Source organism: Myxocyprinus asiaticus, chromosome 25, assembly GCF_019703515.2.
Source record: "Myxocyprinus asiaticus isolate MX2 ecotype Aquarium Trade chromosome 25, UBuf_Myxa_2, whole genome shotgun sequence".
In the NCBI taxonomy this organism is placed as follows: Eukaryota; Metazoa; Chordata; class Actinopteri; order Cypriniformes; family Catostomidae; genus Myxocyprinus; species Myxocyprinus asiaticus.
This window is the reverse complement of record NC_059368.1, coordinates 4,029,044-4,056,972: the sequence shown is the minus strand read 5'-3', so window position 1 is coordinate 4,056,972 and position 27,929 is coordinate 4,029,044. Positions and strand designations below refer to the sequence as shown.

The following is a 27,929-nucleotide window of genomic DNA, read 5'->3' as shown; positions in this document are numbered from 1 at the left end:
GGTGTTCAAAGCACCTTTAAAAGCACCTGCTAGTCTCAGTTGTTCAGTAACTGTGATTTCATTGGAGTTTGACACCTGCAAATGGAGTGGCTTCAAGTCTTTGGAGTCCTGGGATTTTTACTAGTTTGCAGTGGAACTCCAAGCACACCAAGGTTTGTTTACTCTCCCATTCCATTCAATTACCCTGTTTATCTCTCGTCCTTTTTGGGGGGTTGGTTTCGTGGAAATCATTTTTTCTTTTTCCTGTTTTGTAGCTTTGTCTATGTTCTCTGTGGTTCGTCTGTCTTATTATATAGCTTCTCTAGCTTCTGTGAAACTTTGGCAGAAATTTTTTTTGATTCATATTAAATAATATTTAAGCGAATGAGAGAATTTGGGAATCCAGTTACCTAAACAATTTTTATTGTAACTATGATTGAATCGCACGAAAGCCTGGTCATATTTCACCCCAGAACCTTAAGAAAAAAGAAGAAAGTATATTTCATATGAGGAAGATTAAGTCTGCTTTAGGAATATTTATGCACTGTGGCAATGACAATGAAGCACATTTCCCATCCAAATTCTGATTACCATAATGTATATAATTGAATGCAAAAATTAAAAGCAGTGGTGGGGGTGTACTCAGTTTTCATAAAAATAATGTCATAATGGGAGAAAAAAAAAATTATTGTCCCTATGAGCTTAACTTGTATTGAACCCGAAATATTCCTTTAAGCTAATTGTAATTTTTTCTTTCTTTCTTTTGATTTTGGGGTAGAATGTGACATCATCTTGATAGGTTTATAGTTTTTCTAATGCATTGCATTTAGGTGATTACGGTATGTTTTATAACTAATGCTATGGTTTGATTTTCTGATTGTTTTAGCCCAATTCAAAATCCAACCTATCTAATATCCGTCTCTAAAGTTCTGCGCTGTGGAGTCCCGACCACACTATCAGTCACTATTCTCGCAGAATATCCCATCAATGTCACATCTGATCTCATTCATGGAAACAACAGTGTGGCTCAGACACAGAGCACCATCCCAGCAGGTGCTTTGATATAAGATTTCATTGTATTGCTATTGTATTGTATTGTGTTATTGTACAATATACCACTGCTCCCTGTACAAACAAGCTGTATGTCTGCTTTGCTTTGATTTTACAGGCTCTACCATGCGATTGGTTCTCCCTCCTGTGAGTATTGGGACTGCATGATATTTCAGATACCGAATAAATAGAAATACTGAATAAATTAAATAAATATCAAATAAAAAAAATGAACTGATTGAAAACCAGTAGGTGACTTATGTACGGATATCTCTGTGCAGGTGTTTTACAGTGAGATGAGTTATTGGTATCCATACCAGCTGAATGTTCAGGGCTTTGTTGGATCCGATCAAGTATTCTCCAACTCCACCATGTTGCTCTTTAGCCCCAAGTGCATGTCCATTTTTATCCAGACCGACAAGAGCAACTACAAGCCGGGGCAGGTGGTGAAAATTCGGGTTGTGTCTGTAACACCTGATGGAAAGCCGTACAACGGCAAGATAGACATTTTCATCAGGGTAGGTGCCTTAGAGAGATAGTTCACCCCAAAATGAAAATTCTGTTACCCTCATGTCAGTCCAAACCTCTATGACTTTATTTCTTCCGTGGCAAAATGTTACGTCAGTCACCATTCGCTATTATTGCCTCTTTTTTTCTATACAATGAAAGTAAAGTGTGACTGAAGTTGCCACTTTAGCTTCACCAGCACGTAAACATCTCTAGCCATTATAAACCAGCCTATAGATTGCATGAATCTGGTCTTAGCTAGTCTTTTCAGCAGGGGTCTCCAGCTTTGATGCATCTGAACTTGTTTTTGTGTGTTTATTGTGAGCAGGATCCCAAAGTGAACATGATTCGACGGTGGCTTTCTGTGCAAGGTGTTTTAGGAGTTGTTTCAAAAGAACTGATACTCTCTCAGAACCCACCTCTCGGCCAGTGGAAAATTGTAGCTGGTATCAATGTGAGTTGTGTGAAAACCATGTGCATTTTTAAAGTTTAGCCCATACATATTATTTTTATATTAGCAAAGCATCTCTGTTTCTATTGCTCGTACCACATGCTTTTGAATATCTCTTACCCTAAGTGTTCAGTTTGTGCTAAAAACATGAATGATGACTCAAATCAAGCAGCGTGTTGTGATCTTACGTATGGATTGTTGCCTGGTACATCATAAACAGGTTGAAAAACTCCCATAGCATTATATTGAAGGAGGGACCCGAGCCATATCTAGTCCAGAATATCATAGAGACTTAAGGGTGGACTCTTTTTATTTTTTTATCTATTTATTTATTTATTTTTTTATCCCCTTTTCTCCCAGTTTGGAATGCCCAATTCCCACTACTTAGTAGGTCCTCGTGGTGGCACGGTTACTCACCTCAATCCGGGTGGCGGAGGACAAGTCTCAGTTGCTTCCGCTTCTGAGACCGTCAATCCGCACATCTTATCACGTGGCTTGCTGTGCATAACACCGCAGAGACTCCGCATGTGGAGGCTCATGCTACTCTCCGCAATCCACGCACAACTTACCACGCGCCCCATTGAGAGCGAGAACCACTAATCGCGACCACACGGAGGTTATCCCATGTGACTCTACCCTTCCTAGCAACCAGGCCAATTTGGTTGCTTAGGAGACATGGATGGAGTCACTCAGCACGCCCTAAATTCGAACTCGCAACTCTTGGGGTGGTAGTCAGTGTCAATACTCGCTGAGCTACCCAGGCCCCAAAGGTGGACTCTTTTGACTTGGACCATTATGGGATATTCCCCATGGGATTTTTCAATGGAAATTTCCGTTAGCTTACATGCTAAAAACCATTTGGAAAACCTTAGGGAGCGGCAGACTGATCGCACTGTGAATTCAGCAAAATTTTTCAAAATTTGCTTTTGAAATCAGTCTATGTTTACTAAAACTCGAATCACTGCCCCCAGTGGCTGAATTTGGTGAAATGTTTATAGAGTGGCATCAAAGTCAAGTTGTATTTTTTTTTATTGTAAATGGTGTAATGCAGTCAACAGCAATGCATATTTTATTAACTATATGCCCTAACCCCAACCCTAAAACTAACCATCTGTGGAGTAAAAATTACATTTTTAGAGCGAAAATGCAACCTTCGAATTGCCCTCACCATTGTTTATGTGAACATGATTACTTCCTGGTTTCCATGGGACTAGAGTATGTCTATGACGCTACTCATGCAACACCCCTTACATAAAATCTAGAGTTCTGGCAAACTAGTCGCAAACTTGACACAAATTTGCTGCAGATTTGCCACTCATTATTTTCACTGCAAATGAGCTTGTAATTCACCACAAATGTTTGCCAGAAGTTTGCCGTTCTTCACCGGTAGTGGTGAACCTGCAGCAAACAATGAAGAGTTTGCCACAAGTTTGCCACAAAGCTAATTTGCATGTGAAAATTATCAGTGGTGAATTTGCAGCAAGTTTGTGGCAAATTTGCCATGAATTCTCAATTTTTGTAAGGGATGCTATCAGTGGTGCTAGAGGGAAATGTAGCTGCATTTGAATTTATGCAAACCCTTGCCACAAACTTGCCGCAAATTTCCCAGTCATTATTTTCAAAAGGCAAATGAGCTTGCGATTCACCGGTAGTGCTGAACCTGCAGCAAACCTTTGGCGACAATGAAGCTCTATCTTTGCTGTAGAGCTCATTTGCATGTGAAAATAATGAGTGGCGAATTTGAAGCAAGTTTGCCAAGACTCTCGATTTCTGTAAGTGAAAATGTCTGATGGGGGATGGCGCTTGACAGTTTGAGTCAATTTCAGGGTACATGTTCTTTCGGAAGCAACACGTCGATGTCCCATTGCATCATATTGGAAGTGCATAGCATGCCCTGGCAACCACACTCAAATCCCTAACATTAGTCAGCGAGTTTTGCACTGGCAACGCCACTAAAATTCTTATCAGTAAATGTGAAAATCTAGTATTTTATTGATTTAAAGTTGTTTTGCTGTTTGATTTCGCAATTTTAACAATGATATTTTTGGAATGCAGGAGGTTGTACAGGAGAGGCAGTTCAATGTCGACTACTATGGTAAGATATTATATACATGATCAGTATTGTGTCTAAAAATCTATTTGAAATCTAAAGTACATAATTTCTGCAGCACTGGCATCTTTTATTTGTTGGAAAAACAGATAATCCTGCTCATTGGTTGAGCTAATGTTATGGCACACTGTTCAGGTCACTCAGACAAAGCAATATTTTAAGAGCCACAGTGTCGACATTGTAGGAATCAATCTCCTAATTACTTACCGTATTTTTGTCTCTGCTTGTTAAGCTGGGATAGGCGAAAATATTTGAACATATAAAAATGACACAATTTCAACGTCAAATTTGTTTCCAATCTTTAATATCTATTGTGTGTGCAGTGCTTCCTAAATTTGAGGTAAAGCTGGACATCCCCTCTGTCCTGCATCATGAAGACACACTGATGGGGACGGTCACTGCCACGTAAGTGTTTGTCCTTCTTTGTCCAAAGGGCCTCATTCACGAAAATTTCATAAATATATGGGATCATATTGTCAATAAAAATAAAAATGGTTTGACATGAAGCTTTAGTGTAAAAAATGTGCAGTTCATGCTGACAGGAGGATGTCCACCCGCATTAACCTTCTCTGGTTCAGTGTAGCACATCGCCAGCATCATTGGTGAAACTTCTCGAGTAAATCAAAGACTGTAACAGTGATATACTCCCTTGCAACAGGAAAAATCTTCAAAAAAATGTATGAAATGCCTGTAAGATATTACAGATTTGCAAGCTATATGACAGTGTGCGATGCCTATACTAAATTATGAAACCTAAATTATAGAGCGATATACGATATACACATGGTCGGGAGCAGGTGTACATTTTGTTCGTACCAAATAACATTTTGAAAATACGAAAACTTTCATGAATCCGAAAATTTACGTCAGACATGCTTTACGAAAAATGTACACAAAAATTAGCTCTGCTCATGTTTCATGAATGAGGCCCAATGATTCTTGGTCAGGTGAAAAAGTTATGCTTTAGAGTCTTTTTTCAGATATCTTTACGGGAAGCCTGTCAGTGGGACAATGAACATATCCTATGTTTACGGTCTCCACGGCCTAGATATACGTCACGAACAGGAAGAATCTGTGAGTACTGTTTCAGAAGAAACATCTATACTCATTTAAACATCTTTACTCATCTGTTAAATTTAAAGCTGAAGTGTGTAATTTCTGCGTCACTACCATCCCCAAATGGAATCACTAAATAATGACTTTTTCAAACAGGTTTTCCATAAACTCTGCCAATCCCCATTGGTCAGACGATCAAATAGTCCCGCCCCAAACTCAAGCCATTGATTGAGATAACAAACTTTTATACTTTTATTTAGATAAAATTTGATAGCACCATAGAGTCACAGTGTTTAAAATTTGAATCAGCCATTGAATGGCTTACTTATAGTTGACTCAGCGTATTAAGTAGTATTATAAAGTATTTTAACATAGGAAAAATTACAAACATAGCCTTAAATGTTAAATGGATTAACCGTTAATCGGTTGTATTGTCTCCTGCATAGATTCATGGCTCTGCTGATATCACATTTTATGTGCCCAACTTCTACAAACGGTCTCTCGATTACCCATACCTATATGATGGATACGGGCCAGGTGAATATATCGACATTACCGTGAACGTCACAGAAAGTGTTACAGGTACATTCTAACTTGCCTATACTTAGCCAGCTCTAAAACACAAATAATATGAACATGCATGCATGCAACTGATAAATATACAAATTGAGAAGCCCTTTCAGGTGTAATTCTGTAGATACACATTGCATTTTAATTTGTGTCTAATTTCTCTCTCTGTAGGATTAACGTACAACAGCAGCACAAGGGTGACTATAGTGAGGAATAAATATAACCTAGAATTTCTGCAGCATCCACAAATTATTAAACCTTCCATGACCTTTACTGCTCAGGTAAAGACATTTTAATCCATAGCTCTTCAGACTTTTGTTCAATGCATTGTTTAATATTTCAGATTCTGAGATCTAATGCCAGAAAGATTTGAAAAGTTTCATACATTCAAACCTGAAGATAAAGATGTTTATGCTTTATAAATGTTTTGATAATAAACTAGATTATACAGAACACCATAAGGAACCACCTAGGAACTCCCTAGCAACCACATAGAAACACCCTAGAAACCACCCAACACACCCTAGCATCCTCCAAGCAAAACCCATGAAACTTTCCAGATGCCCCAAATAACCATATAGCAACATGTTAAAAGCCACCCAGAACACCTTAGCAACTGCATAGCAACTCCCTGGCAATGTGGCGCCAACATTTGCATGAGTCACCACTCATATTCCCTTCAGAAAATGTGAAAATGTAATATCTGTATTTCTATTTAACAAGTTGAAGTTATCCACCTATGATGACCGCCCCCTGACTGTAGAAGATCAGAGCAGGAGTGTGCGGCTGGCAGTGACCCAACACAAGTTCAGTCCCTGGACGTGGAGGTGGGATGAACAGGGATCCCTGGAGCCACGCATGCTGAATACAACACCTGCCTCCAGCTTCTTCACTCCCATTTACAATGTTCCAGTGGAGGAGATGCAGCTTCCTGTAACTGCTGATGGAGTGATGACATTCCAGATCCACCTCTCAGAAAACGTTGCCACACTTGATATAGAGGTGCGAACACTGCCAGGTGTTGCTTCTAAAATACGACACATTAAGGCCGAAACACACTCTACGCAAGTATGTGAGCACAGATGCTTCTAGCCACTCAAGCTCGATTTTATGCGAAGTTGTGTTCCAAAATGTGTTAGACATTCATAACACATCGTGTTGCATTCTCAACAATGCCACAAGCGAACGTTAGTGTGAAGTTGAACTGTTTTCTCTTTCAAGTCAACTACTGTCATGGAGCAAGTTTTAAGTATATTGCTGAGCAAGTACGGTAAAGTCAATAAATGTATAGCAACTAACCTCAATAATAACAAATCCATTTTTATGGCACAAACTTTTTAAGGTAACTCTGTCGCTCCATTGAGTACTAAGTTTGTTACCGCCACAGTAGCGCAAGAATGCACGTTAAGCATCATTCAACCAGACCACGTGTTGGCAATCTGCTGGTCAAGTGCTCGTAACTGCATAAGCGTACTTCCAGAAGGTATCCCTTACAAAAATCGAGAGTTCATGTCAAATTTTCTGCAAAAATTCGCTACTGATTATTTTCACATGCAAATGAGCTTTGTGGCAAACTTCTGGCAAATTGTCCATTGTTGCCAAAGCTTTGCTGCAGGTTCACCACTACCAGTGAAGAGCTGCAAAGTTCTGGCAAACATTTGCAGGGAATTACAAGCTCATTTGCGTGTAAAAATAATGAGTGGGAAATTTGTGGCAAGTTTGCGGCTAGTTTGCCAGAACTCTAAATTTTGTAAAATTTACCCTGTTTATTTTCTTAATACACCTTCATGGTCATATTGTGAATGATTCATCAGTGCTCCATATTGTAATGAAAAAAAAAACGTTCATCGTAAACGTTCTTCAAAATGTGATTGCATGCGCTAGCACTGCTCATTTTCCCTTTGGACTGACTTCACATAGGCCACATGGGCATTTACATTAAATAAAGAAAAAATGTTATATATAAAAAGTTTGGCGTTGTCCTTTTCCGCATATCGCTGCCCCCTTCCGCATATCGCGGCGCCGTTTTTTGGCCCGTTCTGCATAACGCGGCGGCCCATTTCAGCTTATCGCGGCCCATTCGGCCCCGTTTCGCGGCCGGCCCATCTGGAAAAGTCCCGGTTCTCCCGATGGCCAATCCGCCCCTGATTGTTGCTGAAGTTTTGCTGCAGGTTCACGACTACCATTGAAGGTCTGCAAACTTCTGGAAAACATTTGCAGTGAATCCCAAGCTCATTTGCATGTGAAAATAACAAGTTGCAAATTTGTGGCGAATTTGCAGTTAGTTTGCCAGAATTCAAGATTTTTTTTGTAAGGGTAGCATTAATTGAGAGACATTTCGTTTTGTTCTACAACATAAATTACACACAGTCCTACCTTAAATGTGTATTTAAAGTTGTTTTTTTTTCTTCTAACAAATTGCAAAATATGGACTTAATAAAGTAAATGTGTAGCTAGATGCTAACAATATGCTAACAGTAACTGGTCTGTGATATCAAGATGCAATTTTATGTTTTGCCTCTATGTCCTAATACTGTCCTACTGTTTTACAATATACTCAAAAATATGTACTTCCCACCACCTGCCAAGTAGGTGCTTTTATTGCATACTAGCATGCAGCCTAGTGCTAATTCTTGTCTTCTCTTAATATTGCCACCTGCTGTTTGTTTCAGGCCCAGTTTGAAGACTCAGTGAAACGCCTTCAGCTGTACTGCAGTTATTCTTCACCCAGTAAATCCTACATACAACTTCACAGAGATAGTGAGCCTCAGGTACTTGTGCCATTAATGAATGGTGTAGCATGCTGTAATTTTCCTCTCCAACAAAGAGACATAATATTGACACTAACTTTCTGGGTGACTTTTGCAGGTTGGAGAACCGCTGTACTTGACTGTGGAGAGTAATATTCACCTGACCAAATTCTACTACCTTGTAAGCATGTCATCAAGGAATATGTCCTTTTTAAAGACAAAAACTAATATATATATATATATATATATATATATATATATATATATATATATATATATATATATATATTTTTTTTTTGGATTAGGTTTTTATTTAAAGTTTTTATGTGGTCATTCTCAGCAAATGGTGCCATTTGTGCTAGTGAATTACGGTTTACAATGGAAGATTCTTAAACTATTACCTCCATTACTAAATATGTTTTTACAGGGTTGCATAGTACCAATAGATAATAAATACATATCAAAGCAAATAAAAGATGAAAACACAATGTAAATAAGCCACAACACAATGGAAAAGCCACAACACAATGGAAATTAGCCACAACACAACAGAAAAAATGTAGCACAATGAAATTAAACCACAGCACAGCGGAAATTAGCCACAACACATAATGGAATTAAAACTGAACGAAATCATGATCTTGCCTGCATTGAGTCAGAACTTCCACTGTTAATTTTCGATTTGTGTTGTGGCTTATTTCTGTTGTGTTGTGGCTTAAGTTTGATGTGTTGTGGTTTATTTTTGTTGTGTTTTCAACTTTTGTTCGCTTCGCTAATTTTGTTGTGTTGTGCATCTCTAGGCACTGTAAATCTGAATAGATAACTGAGTAAATTCTGATAGTATCACTTCATTTTATTGTGCTTTTTCACAAATGACATACTGTAATGTAATTGAAATATTATAATAAACATTTTGGTGTTGAAGAACAGTGCAAAACTGTCAAATAACAGCCTTAAATATTGCAACACCATACCACACTGCTTACAGTCAGTATTTTTGTGATTTGTGCAAAGATCAATATTTTATTTTTTTTTTTTCAAAAATTGATGCTTTTGATTTTTGTCCCATAACAACGTTGAACTTTTGTCACAGAATATTGTGGTTGCGCTAAAAGAGCAGAGATAAAGACAAATTCTGCCTTTCAGAAAAAGCATAAAGCATTTTGGAAAAAAATACTTAAACAGTGAAAGCATGCTGCTTTCATTTCAATTGAAGTAATATTTATTTAGAATTTAATTTTGTTTTAATTCTATACAGTGTGTAACCCATTCAAATTTAATGCTGATAAATGTGAACATACTCATTTTCAGGTGAAACGCTAATATTCTGATACAAACAAATGTTGTAATATTCTAATGGGGGGGAAAAACAATTTAAAAATCAATGTTTTATTTGAACATTTTGACTAAACTTGTTAGTTATCAGTAAGTCATGGGGATACATTTTACACACAAATGGCATGGTTTACTGAGAATGATCATGTGATTTTGGCAGCTTTCCATATAAGAAAAAAAAAGCCTGTTGACCCCTTTATGGATTATATCTGTTTCGTAGGTGATGTCCCGTGGTCAAGTGGTGGATGCTGGAACTTTAGAGTCCCCCTCCTTTAGTTTGAGTACAGGTCACTCCTGGACTCCATCAGCTTGTGTTCTGGTGTACTACACACTTCCAGATGGAGAGATTGTGAATGATGCTCTACAAGTTACTTTTACGCAAGTCCTGAGAAACAATGTAAGAGTTCTTGACAACAGTAACATTGCAGAACATTCACAAATTAAAGACTTGAAATGCAATATTTATGTTAAAACAAGAGCAAGGTGGAAACGTATGTGATTAAATAGGTAATTAAGCAATGAGTTACGAGAGGCAGTGCTATATTGTGAATTTATTCACAGCAATAGGATGCTGTTAGGAAAGAAACGCAGAGGTTACTACCATTTTTACTATCATAAAAAAAGTTATGACTGTCTACCGCCCTAGCAAGTAGCAACCAATCAGAAAACCCTAGCATCAGCATAGCAAAGCACTAAAACTGGCTCAAAACACCTTCACAACCAGTGTTTTTATCATTAACAAAAAGAAAATGAAAACATTTCCGTCAACTGAAATAAAAGTAAAAACTAACATGAATGAAAAAACTGAACCACTGTAAAACACATTTTCATAATTCCAAAACAAACTAAAATAAATTAAAATGACCTCAAATTAATTGTACTTGTAGTTTTTACAATACATATATTATACAATTTGAAAGAACAAGTCTTCATTAAAGGAATATTTCAGGTTCAATTCAAGTTAAGCTCAGTCGACAGCATTTGTGGCATAATTTGTATTACCACAAAAACAAATTTATGTGATATCACTATCATTAACGCATTAACTTTGACAGCCATAAAATACTAAAACTAAACTGAACGTTACTAGAAAACACTGAAACAACTAAAACTACAGACACACAGTCAGAGAGTGAAAACTAATCTAAATTGTAATGACAAATTGAATATAAAATATTTGCATTAGAAAACGAAATATTAGCAAGCCCCAAATTTAGTTGAATACGTGTGAGTAATGTATCACGTGAAATCTAATTTATTATTATTTTTTTTTAAATTTAGGTATCTCTGAGCTGGAGTCAGGAGCGTGCAGAACCAGCGGACTCTGTGTCTCTCTCCGTCCTTGTGTCTGAGCCTGGATCTCTGGTGGGAATTCTGGTGGTGGACAAAGGAACGCTGGACTCCAAGACAGACAATGGCATCACAGAGAAGACGGTAATTTATACCATGTCTTTAATCCATTCACTTTTTCCAGAATAATCAACACCGGACAACACAGGAGTCCAAAGGGATTTTAAGATCCTTTGTTTCCCGAGTTTCACACCTAATGTCTTATCTCGTTCAGGTTTTCGAATTTGGGAAATGTGGGAAATCCTATTTTGAGATTTAGGCCTGGTTTTCCATTATTTCCCCCTCACTAGGGATCACACGATAACTAAAGCTGCTTTTCCTATGTAACCAAACACAGACACCACACCCAAGTTTCAGTTCAGGACAATAGAAAGAAACAAAGAGTGTTTTCCAGAACAAGGTGAACAGGTTTTAATAGTACAGACTACATTGTGTTGCTTGGTTTGTTGTTTACAACAATAGCAGATTTATAATGGCAAATCACTGACCTCGGAACAGTTTGTCCTATTCATATAATGTAAGTTATGCTAATAGAAGCCATAAAACTAATGATCAAGATCAGCAAACAGGAGCTCTGTGTTGTTTTTTTGTAGGTGCTGGAGGAATTGATGGCATACAGCAGCGAGCTGACCCAGACGGATTTCAGCGGCATGAAAATGGGAGACCCATATTCTATATTCATGGTAGATCAGATACATGAATGTCATCCGATGCCTTGATTTAATCTCAGGCACAGTACATTTGTATGCACACAGATAAGAGCACAAAAATTAGCTTACAGTTATTTTGTTTCATTCTGCAGATGTGCGGTGTCACGGTTCTGACGGATGCCAGACTGAATCAGGAGACGAATCAATTGATTCCCGCGTTCCGTAAGTGTTAAGGCTGAATTTGATCAAATTGAAACTCCATCCCCAATCCTAAAATGGACATACTGAAAATACAATGGCCTGTATTGTAATACAGGCATAATTGTGGTCTCTTTTGAAAGTACACACTTGGAAGGTTATTTTCAAAAGTCAGAATTAATAAAAGTCATGAAGAAAAATGGCTAGAAAAGCTCAAATTTATTGTAAAGTGATCAGCAATTTCTTTCCCATAGCATATTTTTACAAAATACAATGAAACTGAACTGGGCTGCGTTTCCCAAAAGCATCACCAGCTTAAGTTGATCGTAGAGACCATTGGCTCCAATGGTTTCTACAATGTACTTTGGCTTACGATGCTTTTGGGAAACACAGACCTAGTAGATCCATAGAAACACAATGGAGCTAAAGCCACAAGTCTAATAATGTTTAATTTCAAGTTTGAGAATAACTTTAAAACATATTATTTAAGTATTATTAAACATTTTCCAAGACCTTGTCATGTGATTTTGGATTTGTAAAGCATTAGCCATTAGCATTAGCACCATGAATGCAGAATGGTAAACATGACAAATTACACATTATCTAGTGCTTATTTCTTTCTTCTAATCATTACCGATTGATATAATAGTGCTCCAGCTCCATTATGTAGACAATAAACATATACAAATACCAAAGACAACCCATACACTTTTGTTATCATCTATTTATTTACAACATGTTTCATCAGTCAAATCATTAATTTTATGCTTATAAGGCTCATGTCCTTCTATGGTATGACATGGTATGGTATGGTATGCGGAAGTCCTTGTCATTTGGGCACTGAGGTAGGCATGATGTCATAACTGTCTTATTCTCTGACCATATTTAGAATGAGAAATGAACTTGTGCGCCTCTAGCGTCCTGGGCGAACAGAACTTACAGCATATGAGAGTATTAGACAGCTTCAGTGCTTCATATCGCATAACTTTTTAGAAAATGGACATGAAGAATAATTTTTTATGAAGTAAACATACTGAGAATCCATCAGTATTTTTGTAAATGTGCACACTTTTGGAATAAAATGTTCTTTTGGGTGTTGTTCACTGAAGCTTGCTAGGGGCAAATCAAAGGGGGTTTACGTCAATGAATAGGTATGTGCGTCTTTATAACATTTCATTTTCATAAATCTCGCTTTGATGTTTTGATATGTTGACATGAATTTAGAAATGACTTTTATAGTAACATGTCTATCGTGAAACAATCGCTAAACAGCAAAGCTGGAGTATTCGACTTTTCTAATAATGTATAGTTTGTCACGATTAAATAAGAGTTGTTTGGTTATAACATGTAGTTGATGTAAACAGTACTGATTGTGAGGTCTCCTGCGATCCATGTGTGAGAAGGTAACTTTTAATTTTAAGATTTTTTTGCACCAAAAACTAAAAATTTTTTTTTTTTCTAAATTGTTGCAATTTAGTTTTTCCACCCACTCTTTGACCTTTAGAATAAAACAGGGTGTTTTTGCTACTGTATCTTTAAAACTTTAATATGTAAATTACCTCTGTTATGACTGGCAGTGCACACTGCTGCCAAAGTTGCCAAATAGGTGTAAAAATTATTCACGAAAAAATGTCCTGGTCATTTATCACCCTCAAATCAGAAAAAAAATAAAATAAAAATATGAAAAATAAGGAAAATCAAGCTTATTGTTAGGACCATTAATAATTTTGCATTTTGACATTAATTTCATGAAAATTAAGCACATTCTCCCCAATATCTCATTACCAAGAAAACAAAATACATAAATAAATCTCATTCTCATGACTGTAATGCAGTAAAATCAAATATATCAAATTAAACCTGCATTTTTAAAAATAAATCATAAAATAAATGTTGTACAAGTACAACCACGAATAATCTTACAATTGTACCTTATCTTTTAAATGTACTTTAAAATCGAAATAATATATCATTATTTTATTTCTTTTTTCTTTTTTGCATTTCAGTAATGAGAATTTATTTCTCATTACAGTAGCCTACTGACACTTGGGGGCAAAATTAGCCTAATTGTAATGATAATAATGTCAAAATACAAAATATTATTCAGTAATCTCTGTGGACTGGGGAAGGAGTTTCAAACTCTTTTTATTTAAAAACAAGGACAATTCTGTTTTACGTGATATGATCCCTAAATAAAGGAAATATTAGACTATGCAGCCTGTCAAAATTAATCGTCCAAAACGGTTTTAGGTTCATCCATTTAAAACACCGCCTATTTGCAAATTGATGGTTAACAGTCTACAGCAAATAAGTTGCATTTGGCATGGAATTCTGCTTGTGTTTGTGTCTATTAGAGTAATTACTAATCTAATCTTTCTTTCACTAATGCTCATGTGTTCCACAGCAGGGGAGGGACTGTTCCTGACTCAGCAGGCGAATGGGGTTTTTCAAGACATCCGAGAGAGAAAACACTTCCCTGAAACATGGATCTGGATGGACGCTAATATGAGGTAAAAGGGAGGAAATATGTCAGTCCACCTATTTGTCTATTTTGTAAGAGGGTGACAAGAAATCACAAAGGAAATCTCTTTACTATCTCAATTGTTCTTGACAGCAATGGTACTATATTGAGAACAAATGGAGACTTCTCCTGCCTCTTAGATGTTTCTCCTGACAAAAAGACCCCAGTAATCTCTCATGTGTTTCCTTTAGAGTTTAGAAGAGATCTCAACAATCAACCAATCAATTTATTCTTCATGTTGCTTCTTAATATAAGATTTAACTGAACTCCATTAACATTCTCCTCTGGGTTTTGTTCATGTTACAGTGATTCCACCTCGGCTTCTTTCCCGTTCACAGTGCCAGACAGCTTGACCTCTTGGGTGGCCTTTGGCATCGTGATGTCAGAGAACCTTGGCTTAGGTATCAGCACTCCTGTAGAGGTAATGCATCATTTACAGTTTATTTGTAACTGATTATCAGTATATACAGTATAAATAATAGAGTTCCAATGATACTAATTATTAAAACCGAGTGTCTTTCCCAGCTGACCGTGTTCAAGGATTTCTTCCTATCTCTAAATCTCCCGGAATTTCTCATCCGTGGAGAAATGCTGCTGCTGGAAGTCAATTTATTCAACTATATTGATGTGGATTTGGAGGTGAAATTTGTATTTGTGAAATAGTTGGTTATATGCAGGTATCATTTCCTAATACATCAACATCTTGAATGATACTAGAAAACAAACCTACTTGGATGTGAGCACAGTTAAAGGAATAAATAACCCAAAAATTTATTTCTGACATCATTTACTTACTCTTACTTACCCTTGTTCCAAACTTGTACAGTGTGGAATACAAAATTAGATGTTTTGTAGAATGTTCAAGCTACTCTTTTCCATACAATGAAAGCATAGAGTGAAGCTCCAAATAAAACCAAAAGTAAAATGATCTCAAAAGTAGTCGTGCTTTATTTCAAGTCTTCGGAAACTACACGATAGCTTTGTGTTAGGAACAGACTCAAATTTAAGTCATTATTCACTGAAAATGTTCAGTTACCTGAATTTTTATTGACTGAAATGTCTGTTCCTCACACTAAACAAATGTATGGTTTCAGAAGACTTTCAAAGTAGTGCATGAGTCATATGGACTAATTTTAAATTTCATTTTTGGGTGAATTGTTCTTTGAACCTCAGGTTAATCAAGGTGAATTGAAATTGTAATAGGTGTACTGTCACTTTGAATAAAAGTATCAAGTTAAAGACTAGTTACCTGTAACTGTTTGCTCTCCCCCCCATCACAGGCATTGGTTGTTGTTGCAGAGAGTGAAATGTTTGAGTTTGTGGCTGCTGACAATGAAGAAATTTCTCTGGCTCATGTGAGGAAAGTCTCAGTGCTGGGTCAGAATGTTACATCCACTTTGTTCCCCATCAGAGCAACTGCACTGGGAGAGATACCCATCTCTGTGAAAGCTACATCCATCTACAGCTCAGACTTTGTCTACCAAACGCTTCTTGTCAAGGTGAACTTCTGACTGAAGACCAATTACAAACAAGTCTAATTAGACTATGGGGGTGAATTAGTCTCAAAAAATACATCTTGGTCATATCTAAAATCTAAAGAAATCTAAAAATAAAATAAGAAATTATATTTAGTAAAAAGCCTTTTTTTTTTTTTTTGCATGGTGCCATTATTTTTTAATGACAATTAAGAATTTTTTTGCACCAAATTCTGATTGCTGATACTGACGCTGATGTTTTACTTTTTATTTTTAATTTTTATTATTATTCACATTATTGTCAAGAATGACTCTTATTAGCTAATTATTTAAATACATTATTTTTGTACAATATTACAGTAGAAAATATAAATAAAAATTTTAAGTGGGGCTGGGTAGCTCAGTGAGTATTGACGCTGACTACCACCCCTGGAGTCACGAGTTAGTAGACCATGCTGAGTGACTCCAGCCAGGTCTCCAAAGCAACCAAATTGGCCCAGTTGCTAGGGAGGGTAGAGTCACATGTGGTAACCTCCTCGTGGTTGCGTTTAGTGGTTCTCGCTCTCAATGGGGCGTGTGGTAAGTTGTGCGTGGATCGTGGAGAGTAGCATGAGCCTCCACATGCTGGGAGTCTCCGCGGTGTCATGCACAACGACCCACGTGATAAGATGTGCGGATTGACTGTCTCAGAAGCGGAGACAACTGAGACTTGTCCTCCTCCACCCGGATTGAGGTGAGTAACAGCGCCACCACGAGGTCCTGCTAAGTAGTGGGAATTGGGCATTCCAAATTGGGAGAAAAGGGGATTAAAAATAAATTAAAAAAATTACAATTTTAAATTAAAATTTAATATTTACAGTAGATTCATTATAAGGGCTTTTCTAAGGAAGTGTCAATGTTCACATGCGTCAGACGGATGCTTTTGGAGCATCTCACTTTGGTTATGTCGTTTCATAAACATACTCTTTATAGGTCGCTGTGTCAAGTTAAACGTAGTTTGAAACTTTGTAAAACACTTCTTGAGATCCCTGCATTCAGATTTGCGCTCCATCAAGCTGTGTTTGAACGCAAGAATGAGACTCATCTTGTGCTGCCTGCTGTTGGTGTTTTGTTCTCTGTTTAAGATGCATGTTGCTTAAACAGCTAGAGTTCGCTTACTGCCCTCTGGAGAAGACAGGTGGTACTTCAAGCTTGAATTTGCTCCAATGGTAGGGATATTCGTTCAGTGCTTCTCAGTCGGAAGGCTGCAGCCTAGTTAGGCTGGATATCTCAGCTGCCACATCATCAAGCACCATCGAAGGCCGTCTCAATTGTGAGGACACTTGGAAGACAGCCTCATTTCGCATCCTTCATTCGGCTTATTTTGGAGGATGCATCAGCTGCATCCTTCGCGGCCTTCAATCACCCATAATTCTTTGCACAATTAAATTTTTTTAAAGAAAATATCGGAAAACAAATCAAATGGATCTGCACCCTCCTGGTGGCTTTCTCCATTTCTACAAAGTAGTTGTAGTGGTTCACAAATAATTTATTTTCCAAATTTTCACGCCGTGACCTCAGAGGCGGAAACAAATATGACGTAGCCATGCGAACTTACTAGACCATCTCATTCATAGCGGTGAATGCTGAGGAGGAGCCTAGCCTACAGCCTCAGAATGACTGGTCTAGGAAGGAGAAAGCCTTTCGTTTGAGAAGCACCCCACATTACGTTTTGGTGACACGATTAATTGCGTAAATTTTTTTATATAATTAATCGTACTGATTGAATGCGTTAAATCGACAGCCCTAATATACTGTGTATATTATTACAAGTTCACTATATATATATATATATATATATAAATTTTTTTGTTAATTTAAAACCAGCATACAGAAAAAGTAATGCAGTAAAAAAAAAAAAAAAAAAAACATTTTTAAATTAAAACCAGCATAAATAAAAGGCAGTACAATACTTCTACGATTTATTAATAGTACTTTAAATATATACAATTTATGTACTATTACTTTTTAACATTATACTAATAAAAATTGTGGGGTGATTAATTGTGATGAAATTAATGTCACAATGCTAAAGAAAATCTTAAAAATCATAAAATAGGCTTAATTTTCTATATGCAAAATATAATTTATAATTTTTTTTCTTTTTGATTTTGAAGTAAAATATGACCTGGGCATGTTCTTGACAGGTTTTTCATCATATTCTCCCAATTAAATATCTAGTCTTAAAAGTATACTAGCTTCGTAGAGCAGAATGTTTGTTTTAGAAATGGAGTGATGACAATTGAAATGTCAAATGAAAGCCACCTAGGAAAATGGAAAGTCCATCTTAAATCTTTTTGTGGATCGATTTCTCTTCAGCCAGAAGGAATGGAGCAGTCGTTCACTCAAACGTTGTTTCTGGAGTATTCACTGAAGGAGAGAACGCTGTCTAGAGCGATGGAGTTCAGTTTTCCTGCAGATGTGGTATCCGGCAGTCAGAGAGCCACTGTGTATGCTGTTGGTATGTCCACTCTGATTTCTGATTATAATTACACCACTTTAGCAAATTCAAGGCAAAAATCTAACCCTTCCCTATTTGTGTTTGTATGAATGTGAAGGTGACATTCTGGGTCCATCCATGGGCAATCTGGACTCCCTCATTCAAATGCCTTATGGTTGTGGCGAGCAAAACATGATCCATTTTGCTCCATATATTTATGTTCTCCAGTACCTGAGGAGCACAGGACAGGCCGAAGAACAGACCAGGAGCAGGGTGATAAGCTACGTAATGGAAGGTGTGAATTTTGACTTGTAGTCCAGAGACACATAGCAGATCTCATGGTCTTTTAACACATCTTTTCTGTTTAACTGCAGCTTATGAGCGTGAGCTGTCCTATCAGAGGCTTGACGGCTCCTTCAGTGCTTTTGGAGACAGTGATTACTCTGGCAGCACATGGTATACACACATAAATATCAAATCAAATTATATGCACATGATAAAAGGGGTAGTTCAACCAAAACTGATTCAGTAATAACATCAAACACAAATGTATAAGTGATTGTGGGTTGTTTGTGTGGTGTGTTTTGTTGTAATAAGGTTATCAGCGTTCGTGCTGAGATGTTTTCTCCAGGCTCAGACCTTCATCTTCATTGACCCAATGGTTATGCAGAGGACAGCTGATTGGCTTGTGACTCAGCAGGAGCCTGACGGGTCGTTCCGAGAGCCGGGTCAGGTCATCCATACAGAACTTCAGGAAGGTTTGGATGGATCTGTTTCACTCACTGCATACGTCCTCATAGCACTTCTAGAGGATGCTGAATACAGAGTGAGTGCAGTTTGATAAATGACTGACAGATATTTAACTGAATCATTCTGATATTTTGCTGAACTGCAAATTCACAAATCATCACAAATTCACAGACCGACAGACAGACAGACAGACAGACAGATAAATAGATAGATTTACTGATAGACAGACAGATAGATAGATAGATCGATAGATAGAAAGATAGAGAAGCAGACAGACAGATAGACAGACAGACAGACAGATAGATTTACAGATAGACAGACATACAAATAAATAGACAGACAAACAGTCAGACAGACAGATAGATAGATAGATAGATAGATAGATAGATAGATAGATAGATAGATAGACAGGTAGAAAGACAGACAGACAGATAGACAGACAGAAAGATAGATAGATAGATAGACAGACAGACAGACAGACAAATAGATAAACAGATAGACAGACAGAGATAGATAGATAGACAGACAGTCAGATAGACAGACAGATTGATAGATAGATAGATAGATAGATAGACAGATAAATAGATAGATAGATAGACAGAAAGACAGACAGACAGGCAAACAGAAAAATAGATAAACAGATTGACAGACAGTCAGGCAGACAGAGAGATTGATAGATAAACAAACAAATAGATAAACAGATAGACAGACAGATAGATAGACAGGCAGGCAGACAGACAGACAAATAGATAGATAGAGAGGCAGGCAGGCAGGCAGACAGACAGACAGACAGACATACAAATAAATAGACAGACAGACAGATAGATAGACAGACAGACAGACAGACAGGTAGGTAGATAGACAGACAGACAGACAGACAAACAGATAGACAGACAGAAAATTAGATAGATAGACAGACAGACAGACAGACAGACAGATAGACAGACAAATAGATAGACAGACAGACAAATAGATAAACAGATAGACAGACAGAGATAAATAGATAGACAGACAGACAGACAAATAGATAACAGACAGATAGGCAGACAGATAGATAGACAGACAGACAGGCAGTCAGGCAGGCAGACAGACAAATAGATAAACAGATTGACAGACAGTCGGGCAGACAGAGAGATTGATAGACAGACAGACAGACAGACAGAGAGATAGACAGACAGACAGACAAATAGATAAACAAACAAATAGATAAATAGATAGACAGGCAGACAGACAGACAAATAGATAAACAGACAGAGATAGATAGATAGATAGATAGATCACTTAATGAAAGACTAATTGTGTGTGTTTTTCTCTTGGTAGAGCACATATGAACGGAGTGTGTCATCTGCTTTGAGTTTCATGACGTCTCGGCTGGCTCAGGGCATCTCCAGTAACTACAGTCTATGTCTGGTCACATATGCGCTGTCACTGGCCAACAGCACCGCTGCTCCATCTGCCCTCACAGAGCTGATGAACAGAGCGCTCATTAGGGGTAAATATCCTCTGGAGTTTACATATTTTGAATGAGTCAATACCATTCTAGTCCTGGAATTTAATTTTCATTATATGGATAGTTCCAAACCTAAATTACTTCCTTTGTCCTGTGGAATACAAAAGGAGATGTTCGGCAGTATGTTAGCCTCAGTCACCATTCACGTAGGGAATGGTGACTCAGAGTAACATTCTGTTACATCTCCTTTTGTGTCCACAGAAGAAAAAAAGTCATATGGGTTTAGAACAACATGAGGGTGAGTAAACAATGATAGAATGTTAATTCTTGAGTGAACTTTCCTTTAAAGCAGCAGTCTAACCTGCATTCTGTGTCTTTCAGATGGAGTGCCATTTTGGAGCACCGGCCTGTTAGATTCCTGGCCACCTCGCTCAGCGGACATCGAGATTTCTGCTTATGTACTGCTCTCCTTGTACAGACAGTCAAAAATGGTTGAAGGTTTCAGTCTGATGAAGTGGCTGAGCCAACAGAGGAATCATCTTGGTGGATATGGATCCACTCAGGTAGAAACATTAAACGCTAGCTGCATCTGAATTTGTATACTGTGAGAGTATGTACTGCATTTGGTACACAAATACATAAATAAATAGTCTGAATGCGCTGCCTGCTGTGCTGCAATATGTTCGCAGCTCTGTCTGTAGTGTGTAGTGCTTTCTTAAGTGCACATACTCTGAGCATGCATGAGGCTTATGATAGTGTTTTCAGTGGTTTCAAAGCTGTTCTGTGCTCGATACATACAATTTTATCTCGTGGCTTTTCGACAGATGTGCTCTGAGTTCGGTTTGGTGTGCTAACACCAAAATAATATTTATATTGTATCGCAGTTCAAATTGCAATATTTTTTCAAAGTAATCGCAATAGGATTTTTATCTTAGTTTAAAAAAGTCCTCATGATATCTTTAAATGGATGTCTTAAAGGGCATAGTGTACATTGTTCCAAAGAAATAAAATGTTTGCCTTTGTCATCTTTAAAAAGCTCTGCCTGTGAAATGACTTACCTTTTCAGCTGCTTAGGTTTGCACCTCTGGTTCTGAAGCTCTATCATTTTATTGTCTGTGCTCTGTTTTTGTTTTTTTGTCAGGATACAGTAGTGGCGTTACAGGCTCTGTCAGTGTATGCCACATTCAGCAGTGCCGAGGACATGGATCTCACCATCACAGTCAACAACACCGCCGGCACAGTGGCCATGTTCAGCATAGACAGATCCAATTACCTGCTGCACCAGAAACAAGACCTGCCCGTTAGTATATAACATCTCTAGATCTGTGTTCAAATTTGCAAGCATCATTATTATTATTGTTCATTCTTAGGGTCAGGCATTTGAACTCGTCTTGCACTGTTTGTGCCACGGACATGAATGATTCCTCAAATCATATAGCTTGTTCAGGAGACGTGTGCAATTACTTTTCTAAGTGATCAGACTTATGATTTTCCCCTGGTAGATGATAAAATAGGTGAAGAAATCCCATAGGAATCTAGGCCATATATCTAATATAGACCAGAAATCTTCAACTTAAGGAACTTTTATCCCTGTGAATTTCTAGAGAGTAAAAACCTGTTAAAACATTTTTTTCACACTCACTAGTTTAATTTATCTACAAATCAAGTCCCTACGTTGTCCTTAATTGACCCTTTCTTTATGTTCAAATTCAAAAGCTTGTAATAAAGGCTCTGTTTGCTCTATCTCTCTACTTTTGGTCTTAATTCGTTCGTCTTGGTGCCAGCTAACACTAGAAAAAAGTTTTTCTTCTATCACCTTCTATCACAATATACAGATCTGAAAGGCAGGGGGAGCCCCAACTCTACCCATAGACATCGTCTTTTTTGAGCCTCACCATAAAATTGTACAAAAGGTCAAAATGTTATTATAAGTTAGTATTACATTCAAACTCAAAATTTCAATATATCATCTCTTACCTTAGGTTGTTTTCTACAAAATGTGTCTATTGTTAATTGTCTCTCAGCTTGTCTGGGTAAATAATCCACTGTTATGTCTCACATGCCCATAAAGAAAATGCACTTCAGCAATAAAAGCATTATAAACAAATCATCATTTGAATATGTTCCTAACTACTGATGATAAAATGTTATACATCATTGCAAACCTGAGGTTCTTAGCTTTCAAATGACACCAAGATCACATTTGTCCATTCAGAGGCCGAAATATCCTACAAAATATGGGGAAAGGGCGGGGCTTCCCAAAAAAGACTGGATGTCTATGGGAAGAGTCACAAACCATGTTGGGGCACCCCCTGCTTTTCAGATCTGTATGTTGTGATAGATAGTGATAGAAAAAAAAAATTCTAGTTTTTGCTGTCATCTAGTGGAATGATCTAAGACTTAAAGTAGGGAGATCGAGCAAACAGAGCCTTTATTACAAGCTTTTGAGCTTTTTTTAACAAGATTTTTTAAGCTGCGCTGGGGCGTCCCCTGCCTTTCAGAACTGTATATTGGAATAGAAGGTGATAGAGAAAAGTTTTTATTTTAGCTTTAGTGTTAACTGGCACCTAGACAAATGATTTAAGACCAAAAGTAGAGAGAGAGAGCAAACAGTATTATAAGCTTTTGAAGTTGAACATAAAATAAGGGGTCAATAGTCCCTTAAGGACAAAGTAGGGACTTTTTTTTTTTTGTAGCTTTGTGTACAAATACATGAAATAAAAAAATTAAAAAAAGATATTTCCAGGTTCAGATCACCTCTGTGGAAGATGTCATGTGGGTTCAGGCCGAACACTTAAAGTTAAGTTGATGTAAATCAGTGTTAAAAATTCAAAAGGGTCAAATTGACCCATAAGTTCAAGGAAGGGTTAATAGAATTCTGTGATGGAAATGACAATTTTTAAATAAATGTAAATAAAATTCCCAATTGCTTTGTCTTGCTTAGGCAAATTTCATTGCTATCATTTTATGCATCCTAAATACACAAATTGCATAAAATTCTTGCATAATTTGGCAAAATTACTGCATGATTGGAAATGATGCATGGTAAAAATATTCTGCTCACATGTGATATTTACCTTGAATTCTCTTTGTTTTCTTCAAACATCACTTCAAATCATATTTCATTAAACAACAACATATTCCTCTGTGGTCATATCAGGCCCAACTAGCTGACGGCTTCAAAATGACACAGTAATTCTTCAAGATAAGAGAAGCTTGCTATTATTGTGTTTCCCTCTACAGATCGTGGCAGAGGACTCGGTTCACATTCAGGTGGTGGCAGAGGGGAAAGGCTTTGCTCTCGTTCAGGTATGTTAAACATCTATTACAAGTCTCTCTGAATACTTGATGTCAGTTGAGTTTTTTCAGAAAGAAAACTGCAACTGTGTCCCTTTAACTACACGTTCTCATATAAAAAGTCAGTCTAAAATGCAGGCCACGCAACTGAAAGATGTAATATCATGTCATTGCAAACTTGCAATACAGGTTAAATATAGTATTACAAGTTCAGCATTATATCACATGGCATTATTATAGTGTACACTACCGTTCAAAAGTTTGGAGTCACTTGCCTGAAATGTTTCTCATGATCTTAAAAATCTTTTGATCTTAAGGCGTGTGCTTAAATGTTTGAAATTAGTTTTGTAGACAAAAATATAATTGTGGCAACATATTAATTTATTTAATCATAAAACTAAAATTTGAAATTTATGACTTAGACCGAATAATAAAGAAAAGCAGCCAATAATGTTTTAAAAGCATCCCAGGGTGATACCTCAAGAAGTTGGTTGAGAAAATGTCAAGAGTACATGTCTGCAAATTCTAGGCAAAGGGTGACTACTTTGAAGATGCTCAAATATATTATAGAATATATATATATATATATATATATATATATATAGAATTTTGTTTAGTCACAACATAATTCCCATAGTTCCATTTATGTTATTCCATAGTTGTGATGATGGTGGTGTACATCTTTTAAATGTTTGCATGAACAGAAGAATTTATAAATATAATTTTTTCATCACCTATCGGATCCACCCTTCTCTCTCTCTCTCTCTCTCTCTCTCTCTCTCTCTCTCTCTCTCTCTCTCTCTCTCTCTCTCTCTGTTGAATGTGTAATTACACCTTTGATTGCTCGCCATGCAGTAAACTGACCCCAGACACTGTTTTCCTCATCAGTCAGACATCAACAACATCTTGAGCTGCTTTGAGAAGCCTCACCATAGTCTGTCCAAAACACTGTTCTGCACAAGATTCTCAAAAGAAAACACGAGCTATTCAGAGTTTTACTCTTGTTTAGTTTTAGTTTTAGTTTAAGCATCACTATTGTGCTACAGATATATATATATAATATACTATACAGTACTGTGCAAATGTCTTAGGCACATAAGGTGTTTCACAAAAGTTTTTGCCTTAAGATAGTTATTTATATCTTCAGCTTTAGTGTGTCAATAGAAAATATAAATGTTAGACTCCAAAACATTACTTTTGCAAATAGAAAAGATTAGAATAGAAGAACAGAAGTCATTGCCCCCACAGAGCCCCCCACTGAACATCGTGTCAGTCTGGGATTACATAAAGAGACAGAAGCAATTGAGACAGCTGAAACAGATAGAAGAACTGTGGAGAATTCTCCAAGAAGCTTTGAAACATCCTATCTGCCAACAACCAAGAAAAACTGTGTCCAGGTGTATCTAGGAGAACTGGTGCTGTTTTAAAGGCAAAGGTGGTCACACCGAATATTGATTTAGCTTTTTTATGTTTACTGGACTGTATGACATTAAGTGTTAAATGAAAACTATTTATGGCATTATTTTTTAAGACATATATATATATATATATGATACTAATGATAACTATTATTTATTTCTATCTATCTCTTTTTCAGTTTACTGTATTTTACCACGTGAACAACCAGAGAACGTCACTCAGACGTCGTGACGTATACACAGATGATGCATTTTATTTGTATGTAGATGTGTTGGACAATGACATGTTCCGTGTTAATCTTTACATTTGTTTCAGGTAGGTGGGCAAATTTTTGCAGTTAAACTAAGTTCTTTGCCAAATGATTTTACCAGTTCCAGAAAAAGTAATCAAAACATTAGTATTGGTTTGAAATGCACTTTTAGGCATCTTTTAATTCTGTTTCTTTAAGCCTGAGGGAGGACCAAGGCCTCTATCAGACAGGGATGGCCATACTGGACGTGGGTTTACTCACTGGCTTCGGCTTGGCCCAAGACGCCATCCACACAGACGATGTGGTCAGAAGAATAGAGATGCCTCTAGGACGAGTTATTCTTTACTTAAACACAGTGAGTTCCTCTTTGCTACTTATTTAAATGGATAGATCAACCAAAAACAAAATTATAAATATATATATAAAGAAACGATTATTCGGTAAAACCGATATATTGGTCTACTTTCAGTTGTTATTATCTCTCTCATCACAGGTCACCACATCTGAAAGGTGTGTTGAAATACCCACTATTCTGGACTACAAGGTTGCCAATGTTCAGAATGCAGTGGTTATGATCTATGACTACTATGAGCCCCGTAAGCCCTTTAAGTAATTTGTTACATTTCAAAGCCATTAAAATGATCATTATTAATGTACTGTACAGCCAGAAACATTATTGATATACATTTTAATTTTACTTAATGGAATATTCTGGGTTCAATACAAGTTAAGCTCAATCGACAGCATTTGTGGCATAAAGCTGACTACCAAAAAAAGTTATTGTGATGCATCCTTCCTTTTTTAAAAAAAAAAAATGCAAAGATCGAGGTTACAGTGAGGCACTTACAATGGAAGTGAATGGGGCACATTTGTGGAGGGTTTAAAAGCAGAAATGTGAAGCTTATAATTTTATAAAAGCACTTATATTAAGTCTTCTATTAAAACTTGTGTGTTATTTGAGCTGTAAAGTTGTTTAAATTCCATTCCCTTGTCCTCTGCAGGACGAAAGACTATGCGGTCCTACACATCAGAGAGAAGAAGGGACATGTCTGTGTGTTCGCTGTGCGGGTCGGATTGCTCTCAGTGTGGATCTCAAGACGTCCCGGTGCAGGATGGAACGCCTTCATTCAACCAAAATCAACTTCTGATGCTGTGCATGACCACAGCACTCCTCATACTCCTGTCAATCTACAACTAGTGTTTTCCCTTTACACAGGTCTGAGATCAGACTTTCCCAGAAATTCCCATACAATGGACGTCACTCAAGCAGAACACCAGAATTTCTGTGTAAAATGTTCATAAAATCATTCTTAAGTAATTATGCATATTCATGGATTAATAAGAACATTTGTTCATAAAACAATTCTTAGGTAAATTGTTGCATCATAGGCCCCCAAAGTCAAATGGTCACATTCATGAAACACAAGCCAACAAACTTCTGTGTAAATCATTTGTATGTCCATTCTTAATCATTAGAATACTTTTTTCGAACTCTTTCAAGAACACAAGAATGTTTCAATTTACGTAAGAATGGTTCACGAACAAATGGTTTTACAAATGCATGAATATGTCGATTAACGTAAGAATAGATTAAAGCATGGTTTTACAAACACGTGAATGCAACAGTTTACACAAAAATGGTTTGCGAACAAATACAAATGCATGAATGAGACAATTTACAATTATGTTTTTGCGAATGCTTTTTTTTCTGAACGAAACGCTTTACAAATGCATTTACAACAATTTACATAAAAATGGTTTTACGAACAAACATGTTTATGAATAACTGTTTTACAAACACACGAGTGCTCAAATCATTACACTGTGAGATGAAGATAAGATAAATGCACTGATGGCTTAACTAAACAAATTTTACTTAAGATTATATTTTTATAGTGTTTAAACAAAGTTGACCCTTGACCCTATTTGTTTATAGCTTGTAGTTAGCAAAAAATTGTTGAAAGCATGTTAAAAAAATGTTGCACAAAGAACGTTTTCTCCTAACATTGTGGGAACATTTATCAAATACTTACCATCATAAGGACGTTTCGTTAACATTAATTGATGAACCTTTATTTCTAAAATTTAAACAACCTTCATATAAGCCATAATTTTTGGAAAGTTCCTTGTTAGGTGACTTGGAGACATACGGACATTGCAATACGCAGTCATAAAATACATTATATAGCTTTACCACAATATTTCTGAATCAAAATGACATTTATTTAACCTTAATCTCTTCAGACCTGCATTTAGAATTTCCCTTTTTGATTTGTAACTAG

The 27,929-nt window shown here is 36.8% G+C and overlaps 1 protein-coding gene across 1 annotated transcript; it reads left to right on the top strand.

Annotated features, from left to right (window-relative positions):
• Positions 1 to 59: 59 nt before the first annotated feature.
• Positions 60 to 27,929, top strand: cd109 (CD109 molecule). The gene is made up of 33 exons (XM_051655318.1): positions 60 to 152; positions 866 to 1,032; positions 1,148 to 1,176; positions 1,311 to 1,547; positions 1,865 to 1,990; positions 4,043 to 4,082; positions 4,421 to 4,502; positions 5,078 to 5,171; positions 5,600 to 5,735; positions 5,895 to 6,004; positions 6,447 to 6,725; positions 8,396 to 8,494; positions 8,592 to 8,654; positions 10,029 to 10,205; positions 11,090 to 11,242; positions 11,752 to 11,841; positions 11,961 to 12,030; positions 14,411 to 14,516; positions 14,834 to 14,948; positions 15,053 to 15,166; positions 15,808 to 16,026; positions 18,361 to 18,502; positions 18,600 to 18,776; positions 18,856 to 18,937; positions 19,079 to 19,307; positions 20,552 to 20,723; positions 21,063 to 21,244; positions 21,823 to 21,981; positions 23,925 to 23,990; positions 25,576 to 25,712; positions 25,846 to 26,002; positions 26,141 to 26,243; positions 26,649 to 27,929. The coding sequence occupies exons 1-33, from the start codon at positions 82 to 84 to the stop codon at positions 26,843 to 26,845; spliced, it is 4,380 nt and encodes a 1,459-aa protein (XP_051511278.1). The 5' UTR covers positions 60 to 81; the 3' UTR covers positions 26,846 to 27,929.

Excerpts from the sequence above, each read along its gene's own strand:
- cd109 (XM_051655318.1), top strand. The coding sequence starts at position 82 with ATGGAGTGGCTTCAAGTCTTTGGAGTCCTGGGATTTTTACTAGTTTGC. Across the intron at positions 14,949-15,052 it reads GTATCAGCACTCCTGTAGAG|CTGACCGTGTTCAAGGATTT; the intron begins GTAATGCATCAT and ends TGTCTTTCCCAG. Across the intron at positions 19,308-20,551 it reads TAGAGGATGCTGAATACAGA|AGCACATATGAACGGAGTGT; the intron begins GTGAGTGCAGTT and ends TTCTCTTGGTAG.